This window comes from Echinops telfairi, unplaced genomic scaffold (genome assembly GCF_000313985.2).
Source record: "Echinops telfairi isolate 266 unplaced genomic scaffold, ASM31398v2 ScPeMD7_7429;HRSCAF=8467, whole genome shotgun sequence".
Taxonomy (NCBI): Eukaryota; Metazoa; Chordata; class Mammalia; order Afrosoricida; family Tenrecidae; genus Echinops; species Echinops telfairi.
Window position 1 is genome coordinate 2,425,749 of NW_022111329.1, and position 9,537 is coordinate 2,435,285.

The window sequence follows — 9,537 nt, forward strand, 5'->3', positions numbered from 1 at the left end:
CTCAAGTGCTTCAAAATGTCTTTCAGGCAACCTTCCTGATTTACCTTTGAGAGGAAGAAGCCTTTTAAGCAGCCCTAGCAGAGTGACACACAATGCTTTGATTTCTTGCCCTGCACCGCCCCCTGAGGCCATAAGGAGAACTTCTGCCAACTTTAGCTTAACAGTACAGGATTTCTTTTTTTTTTTTTTAAATCATTTTATTGGGTGGGGGGCTCTTACAGCTCTTATCACAATCCATACATATATCCATTTTGTCAAGCACCTCTGTACATATGTTGCCATCATTATTTTCAAAGCATTTTCTTTCTGCTTGAGCCCTTGGTTTCAGCTCATTTCTCCCCTCCCCCACACTCCCTCCCTCATGAACCCTTGATAATTTATAAATTGATATCTTATTTGTGTCTTATCTTCTGTAGCAGTGTACATGCTCTGATCTAGACAGAAGCATTAAAGAACTAGAGGAAAGTTGTATGTTTCATCAGTGCTATACTGCACCCTAACTCTTCCTTGTGACTCTTCTGTAAAGGGATGTCCAATTCTCTACAGATGGGCTTTGGGTCTCCCCTCCATGCCCCCTACCCCCATTCACATTGATATGATTTTTTGATGCCTGATACCTGATCGCATTGACACCTCATGAACACACAGGCTGGTTGCTTCTTCCATGTGTGCTTTGTTGCTTCTCAGCTTGTTTATCTTCAAACCTTTAAGACCCCAGACGCTGTATCTTTTGATAGTCAGGCACCATCAGCTTTCTTCCCCACATGTGCTTATGCACCCATTTTGTCTTCAGTGATCGTGTCAGGAAGGTGAGCATCATGGGATGCCAGATTATTAGAAAGAAGTGTTCTAATAAGTTGAAGGAGTATTTGAGTTGAGACCTAATGTCCATCTGCTACCTTAATACTTAACATATAAATTTATGTACATAGATCTATTCCCCTATCATTGTATATATATATATATATATATTTACATATGTACATATCTGTTTTTAGACCTCTATATATGCCCATTTGCCTCCTAGTTCTTTCCTATCTTTCCTTTTACTTTCCTCTTGTCCCACTATCATGTTCGGCCTTCATTCAGGTTTCAGTAATTCCTCGAGGCACATTGCCCTTGATTAAGCCCCACCAGGCAGGATTTCTGAATAGGGACCTTGTACATTAACAGCAGAGTCCTGAAGCAGCTGACTCTCCCCTCCCACAAGAACATGTCAGACTTAATATTCCTTAGCTCATCACACAGCTAGGAAAAGGCCAAATATATAAGCTAGAAGAAAATTAAAATGAAAAAAATTATTTTCTCTCCCCCTATAAATAATGCAAAGAATAAAAAGTTCCCCAGTAAGAGAATGTAGGTGATGTGATTCAAAAAGCTGCTATGGGGTGACTAGAAACTGGAGATCAGGGGAGGGGGTGGACAGAAGGCAATGGCATTTCTCCTTGGCAATGTATATGGACACTGAGACTATCGGGGACCCTGTTGGATTGGACTAGAGAGAAAGACAAGAAGAGTTTGGAAGCCACACTTGGCCAAGGCCGGGTGGCACAGGGAAGACTAGAAGCTAGCTGCCAGCTATGATTGTGGCAACAGCAGTCTGGAGAGTTTGGGGCATGCAGTGTGTGTGGCTAGGAGGGCAAGGAGGGGGTGATCCTAGGAGGGGGCTGGCCTATTCTTCTCCCCTAACTGGATTATGCTTTCACTTCTGCATCCTTCTGTGTTGTGGGGTCAGGTGTCTGGGCCATGGCCTGAAGTCTCGTATAGATCTGGAGCCCTGTATTTTCGGGTCATGGAGGGACAGCTTTCAGACCCAGTGAGTTCGTGTGCTCTGGACTATCGGGGGAAATGGAGCCAGTATGATCTCAGGGTTGCAGAGAGAAAATGTGGGTGAAGCACCTCTCTCCTGAGTCAGGCTGTCTCAACACCAGCAGCAGATGGGATAGAAAACGTCCTGTCTGAGAGCTGGGATTCCAACCATCTGTGTGTTCCCCTAGGGCGCACGGGCCTGATGCTGTGCTGATGGCTGAAGGCAACCCGCCCACGGAGCTGACGCAGTCTCAGATGCTACACATCGCCCAGCAGATCGCGGCCGGCATGGTCTACCTGGCCTCCCAGCACTTTGTGCACCGGGACCTGGCCACGAGGAACTGCCTAGTCGGGGAAAACCTCCTCGTGAAAATCGGGGACTTCGGCATGTCCCGGGATGTGTACAGCACCGACTACTACAGGGTGAGTGACTGCCTCTCTATGGAGGAGAGGGCCCTGGACCTCCTCAGTTTAACAATGGGGACTCCCTCCCCATTATCCGCCCCTCTGTGGCCTCTTGAGCTGTGGATGATTGTCTCCTAAAGAATAGTCTTCCTCGTGACCTTTCTGCAAGGGGAGCCTGAAGGCTGGGGGCATTTCTTGTGGTTATACAACGAAAGGATTCTGAAGTTTGGGTTTCATTTGTGAAAGGATGCTTTTGTCTGATGTTTGAACCGAGGTAAGCTGTTTTGTATACATAATTGCATACTACCTGTTGGAAGTTCATTCACAGAACCTTCTTGATTGGAGGTGGTTGAACTGTTGGCAGGACTGTCCAAATCTAAGACGTTCAGGCCTTCCTGCTCTTGAATAGTTCCATCCAGCCTCCTTTGGCATTTAATCGGGCTCGCGAAGGTGTGGCATTATAGACAATAGTTAACACACATTGATTTCAGGGAAAGGAGCGTTGGTGGCAATGTGAAGTAAATGTGGGACTGCTAGCCGCAAGGTCAGCAGTTTAAACCCCTCAACCACTGGGTGGGAGAAAGACAAAGCTTTGTGCTACCATAAAGATTTGGAGCCTCAGAACCCTCAGGAGAAGTTCTGTGTGGTCTCACAAGGTCATTATAAGTCAGAATCAACTCAATGGTAGTGGGTCTGATTTAGTCTTAATTACATAGATCGGCTCACTGGTGTGGTTAATTTGCTTCTTAAGATCTTAGGCCTGGAAGATGAGAGAAAAGGGATAATTCTGGAATCTTGAAATCATGATGGATGTGCCACCACCCTAGGAGTTCTAGAGGTGATTTTCGTGTTAACTTTTTTGCTTTCCTTGTTTGTTGTATTTGGTTTTCAAGGCGAGGGAATAAAACTAGGAAGGAAAAGGAATAAATGTGTTGTATGTATATCAAGAGTCTTTACAGTCAATTTGAGCTTGCTGAGGAGGATAAGATAACTCAATTGCTCTTCCTAATGTTTGTGTTTGATGTCCTTACAGGAGCAAAAGCTGTAGGACTAACTGGGCTGGTGATGATCTTTCTGCCATTCCTCACTATTCTGCCTTCTGTTACTATTGTTTCCTTGAGGGGAGAGACTTCTGGTTTTGTTTCTTACATCCTTCTAGTGCAACGGTTCTCAACCTGTGGGTCGCGACCCCTTTGGGCGTTAGACAACCCTTTCACAGGGATCACCCAATTCATAACAGTAGCAAAATTACAGTTACAAAGTAGCAACAAAAATAACTTTATGGTTGGGGGGGTCATCACAATATGAGGAACTTTATTAAGGGGTCATGGCATTAGGAAGGTTGAGAATCACTGTTCTAGTGCCTCCCTCACTCCCAATACTTCTGCACTTTAGTTAACAATTAGTCTAAGGAAATAAATTCACTGCCTTGACACATATTCCGTTTTAGATTGTTCTGTGGTGCTTCATCCTTTCTCATCATGAGAAACAGCATCCACATTGTGTTTTGCATGAAGGAATAGAGGTCAAATGAAAAAGGATTCCCTTTTTTATGTATCTGCAGGAATGATGAGCACAGTGTTCAAAATGTGTCCTAGATAATTAAAGCATGAGGGGTGGGTAGATATTTTCTACCAATGGATGCTTTTCTTCTGTTGGCTTTTGCTTCCCAGGAGTTAGGGGTCTAGATGCCTTCCTTCCTCAGGCAAAAAATGAACATGCAGGTGCTTCTGTGAAGCAAAGATTTGCAGATCTTAACGATGACTGAAGGAGAAGTACAAGGCTCAAACCGTAACTTTCTCCTTAGTAGTAAGTTAATGCAAGTTTCAAACTGCTTGCCATACAGTTAAATGGTCAATAAAAGTTTCAATATTATTATTACCCATATAAAGTTACACATCAACCCCAAAACCAAGACTGAACTTTGGAACTCAGTAGTTTCCTCTTCAAGTTGCTCTAGAAAAATAATCTAGGGGAAAAAGTCTGAAAAGTTCAACAAAGAAAAAGACAAATAACTAAATTTTAAAATAACAAAAATTTTAAATGGCCAGAGAGTCTATATAGGCACTTTCCCAAAGAAGATATACTAATGGCTAATAAGCCCATGAAAAGATGCTCGACATTACTAGCCATTAGGGAAGTACATATGAAAAACAATTTTGCCCGACTAAATTGGTGTCTTAGTGTGTGTTTTCTAGAGAAGCAAAACCAGGGAAGCTTATGGAAAAAGAGTGAGAGAGACAGAGACAGAGAAATTTGCTTCAAGGAATTGGCTTATACAATTGTGAGGAAATGTCTCATGCAGTTGTGGGGATGACAAGTCCCACATTCATTAATCAAGGGTCAGGGTGAAGACCTCTCCTGGCTCACATGGCTGTAGGGTCTGAAAACGGAGATTTTCAGGTCAAGTGGCAGGCTGGAGGCCTCTGCTGGCTCATGGTGTTTCACAGGCTGCCACATCCAAAACCTTCAGATCAGATCTGTGGCATGCTGAAGAGTTCTTCAGACTATGTCCCCAGCCAGAGGGAAGACTTATGAAGAATGAAGGGTCCAAATAGAAAGAATGGAACTTGCTGAAACATTTATTTTTATACTGGAGGTAGACCACAGTCCCAAGGAAATCCCCCCATTCAAATTACTGGCTGATCAAATATGGAAAAGCAATCAGTCTAATATTTTCTAAACCACAGAAAATCAAAACTTAGCATACTTGACACATATATTAGCCATCATAGATGGCTATATTAAGTGATGGAAAGGATGTGATGAAATTAGAACCCTTATACATTGCCAGTGAGAATATAAAATGGTGCAGCTACCTTGGGAAACCATTTGGAAATTTCTCAAAATGTTAAATATAGAGTTAGCATATAACCTTGTAATTCCACTCCTAAGTATATACTCAAGAGAATTTAAAACATGTAACCACACAAAAATGCATACACAAATGTTCATGGAAGTATCATTAATAATAGCAAAAAATATAAATATCCTAATTGTGGTAAAAAGTGGCATATCCATATAATGGAATAGTACATCACAATAAAAAGGAAAGAAAAGATTTTGTGATCGTTGCTGAACCATGGGTAAACTTTGGAAATATTCTGATGTGTGAAAGAAGCCTGACACAAAAGACAACATAATACTCAAATATGACTCCATTTGTATCTAATATCCCAAACAGGCAAATCCATAGACATAGAAAGTACATTAGTGGTTGTTGGATACTTGAGAAAGGAAAACCATAGGTGAGTGAGTACTAATGGATATGGGATTTCTTTTTAGGGGAATGAGAACTTTGAGTTGGTTCCAACTCATAGTGGCCCTAAAAAAACAGAACAAAATACTGTCCAGTCCTGCACCATCCTCACAATTATTGACATTGCTTCAGCCACTATGCCAATCCATCTCCTTGAGAGTCTTCCTCTGATTCACCAGCCCTTTACTTTATCAAACATGATGGCCTTTTCCAGGGACTGGACGCTCTGATAACGTGTATAAAGCACTTGAGATGAAGTCTCATCATCCTCATTTCTAAGGAGTACTCTAACTGGATATCTCATCCTAATAGATTTGTTCTTCTAGCAGTCCAAAGTGCTTTCAATACTCTCCCAGCACCACAATTCAAATATAGCGCTTGTGTAGGCTTCTTTTTTTATTGTCCAACCTTCACATGCATAAGAAACCATTGAAAATACCATGGTTTGAACAGGCAAACTTTAATCCTTTAAGTGTATCTTTGCTCTTTAACACTTCATTTATTTATTTATTAACACTTTAAATAAATCTTGTGTAGTGTGCTCTTTGATTTCTTGACTGATGCTTCCATAAGAATTGATTGTGGATCCAAGTTAACTTAAATCCTTGACAGCCTCTATATTTTCTCGGCTTATCACAATGTTGCAGATTGAACCAGTTGTAAGAATTTTGACTTTCTTTGCATTGAGTTGTAATCCACATTGAAGTCAGTATTCTTTGATCTTCAACAGTAAGTGCTTCTTGTCCATTTGGCTTTCAACAAGCAAGGTTGTATCATGTGAATAGCACAGATAGTTAATGTTTTTTCCTGTAATCCTGATGCTGTATTCTTCTTCATATAGTCCAGATTATAAGACTGTTTGGTCAGCGTACAGACTGAATAAGTATGATGAAAGGATGCAACCCTGACACACACCTCTCTTGATTTTACACCATGCAATGTTCCTTTGTTCTATTGGAACGACTGCCTTTTCTTCTATATACAGATTCTGCATGAGTAAAACGAATGGTTCTAGAATTCTCACCTTATTAATGTTATCTACAGTTTGTTATGACCCACAGTCAAATGCTTTTGCAAAATCAATAAAACACCAGTAGACATCTTTCTTGTATTATCTGCTTTCAGCCAAGATCTATCTCACACCAGCAATGGTATTCCTCATTTCACATAATCCTCTGAATCCAGCTTGAATTTTTGGAAGCTCCCTGTCAGTATACTATTAAAGTTGTTTTTGAATTGTCTTTAGCAAAGTTTTACTTGCACGTGATATTATCTTATTCAATTATTTCTGCATTCTGTTGAGTCAACTTTGGAATGGGTATAGATATGAATCTCTTCTATTCAGTTTGCCAAGTACCTGTTTTCCAAATTTCTTGACATAGACTAGTGATTGCTTCCAAGTTACTGGTTTTAACATTCCAATTGGTATTACACCAATAGGAAGCCTTGCTTTTCATTAATGCTTTCAGGGCAATTTGGATTTCTTTAATCGGTTCCATTGATTCTTGAGCATGTGCTATCTTTTGGAATAGTGGCATACCCAATATATATATGTGTGTGTGTGTGTGTGTGTGTGTGTGTGTGTGTGTGTGTATGTATATATATATATACACACACATATATATATATATATATGGTACAGTGATTCTGTGTATTCCTTCCATCTTCTTGATGCTTCTGCATCAGTCAATATTTTTGCTTATGGGATTCTTCAGTCTTGAATTTTTCTTTAGATTTTTCAACTTGAGAAACACTGAATATGTTCCTCCTCTTTGACTTTCTAATTCCACATCTGTGCGTTTCATTTTAACACTCTATCTTCATGAGCTGCCCTTCAGAATTTTCTGCTCAACTTTTTTACTGCATATTTGATCTATTCACTTTGGCTTTTCCAAGTTCAAGAGTAATGTTTTGAGTCTTTCCTAACATTCTCTTTGGTTTTTAATTCCTTTCATTTTTAATGAATTTTGCTTTCTTCATTTACAAAATTTCTGAAGTCATCTCACAACTTGTCTGATCTTCATTTATTAGTGTTCAGTGCATTAAATCTGTTCTTGAGATGTCTTAATTTAGGTGGGGCATACTAAAAGTGTCACTTGCTTCTCCTGGATTTGTTTAAATATTCTTTACTTTCAATTTGAAATTACATATGAGTAATTGATGGTCTGTTCCACACTGAGCACCTTGTATTGCCTGGGCTAATAAAACTGTGCTTCTCCATTGTCTCTTTAATACATGAAGTTAATTTGATTCCTTCTATTCCATCTAGTGAGGTCCATGGGTTGAAAAGGGTGGTATGATTAACATGAAGAAGTCTTTCGTCTTGTAAAATTCTGTCATGTGATCTCCAGTTTCATTTCTATCACCAAGGCATTTCCCAATTATGATCTTTCCACTTTTTTCTAGTTTTCACATTACAATCACCTGTGCTTTTCAATGCATCTTGATTACAACTTGATCAATTTCAGACTGAAGAAATTGGTGGAATTCTTCAGTTTCATCATCATTAGCTTTAGTGGTTGGTGAATAAATTTGAATAATAGTTGTGTTTATTGGAAAGTTTGTTCCACTTATATTATTTGGGTCTACTCTACATAGAGAAGTCTTGTTTTAAGTACCTTCCAAACTGTGGGACTCATCTTCTGGCACTATATCAAGTCATGCTCTGTAGCTGTTTATAAAGTTTTTAGTGACTAATCCATCAGTAGATTGCCTATTTCTTATTCCTACTCTATTCTTAATATGAAAGTTCTGCTGAAATCTTTCCACCATGGAGACCCAACTGGTATTGGAAAGACCAGTGACATTGCTTCCAGCATCACAGCAACACACAGCCACTACAGCATGGCAAGCTGACAGATGAGTTGTGGTGTGCATATACTAGACACCACTAATTGTACATGTTAAAAGGTTATTTATTGTCATCTATGATTTATGTACATTGCACGAAAAGCCTGAAAAGAATAATGCTAGCAATATAGTGACCATTGCTCTGAACATAAGACCTTAATCATGGTCATTTACATATTATAAAACATGGAGCATCTGCAGCTTATCATATTTTATCATTTGTTAAAAAAAACAGCTCTTCTACTTAGGTGCTACTATCCCAAAATTCTTTCTTTAGAAATCCTTTCTGGGAAAATCATGATTCCCAGTTCTTGTAGTTGTTAACTGTTCTTGAAATTCTCCCAGTCACTAAGAAATGTGCTTCAAATTCCACATTTATTTGATTCTTCCCATCCTTAGCCACTATTCAGTTATAGTTGCAGGGTTGTGTATGTTTGGGTTTGTTTCCTTCATTTTCTGGAATAAGGGGGAAGAACCAGCTTTATATTGGCTTCTGCTATGGGTAGAAATGGGCAGGGGAGTGTAGGGAAGTGGGAAATGATGATAAGGCCTGCCCAACAAATTTATACCAGTGTAGGAAAACAAAGATATAACAAATTTTATTTTGCCTTTTCTAAGATTTCACAATGATGGTTCATTTGTTAATTTGATGAAAGTGAGTACTTATCCTCACTCTTGGAATAGTTTTGTGTATTGAAATAGCATATCAATGGGGTTCATTATGCTGATTTTGCTCAATGGACAAACAAAAGTTACTGCTCTGCATATGCACATGAAGGCACATTTCTCAGAATAGTCTAACTTTATACATCTGTTATCTACTCACTAGATCATTGATAAACTTAGATTTAAATCTCCCAATAATAATGTCTCTTGACCAGTGCCAACGAAACAGTTCAAATAATGCATACACACAAAAAATCAACAAAACAGTAATGCATTCTCCTAAAAATTCAGGTTTTCTCATTTGCCAGGCTTTTAAGTAAACTTTCTTCATTTTTCTCTTCTGAGTATCTCCAACAGCCTGTCTCAAACTTTACAGCGAGAAGTTGTTGCTACTGACATGGGCTATCATCCCCCAAGGATTAAAAATCCATACTGACATAGTAAATAGAAGATAAGTGTATTAGTCCAGGTACTTTAGAGAAACAAATCCACAGAAACTCATGTATATGAGAGTTGTATGTAAAGAAAGTGTGCATCATGAAAACATC

The 9,537-nt window shown here is 39.3% G+C and overlaps 1 protein-coding gene across 2 annotated transcripts in view; it reads left to right on the top strand.

Annotated features, from left to right (window-relative positions):
- Nucleotides 1-9,537, top strand: part of NTRK2 (neurotrophic receptor tyrosine kinase 2) — a 514,715-nt gene that overhangs the window by 388,929 nt on the left and 116,249 nt on the right. For both annotated transcript variants that reach the window (XM_004715969.2, XM_004715970.3), the window contains one exon: nucleotides 1,998-2,232. In XM_004715969.2, coding sequence (XP_004716026.1) covers nucleotides 1,998-2,232 — 235 coding nt within the window. The remainder of the gene's footprint in view (nucleotides 1-1,997; nucleotides 2,233-9,537) is intronic.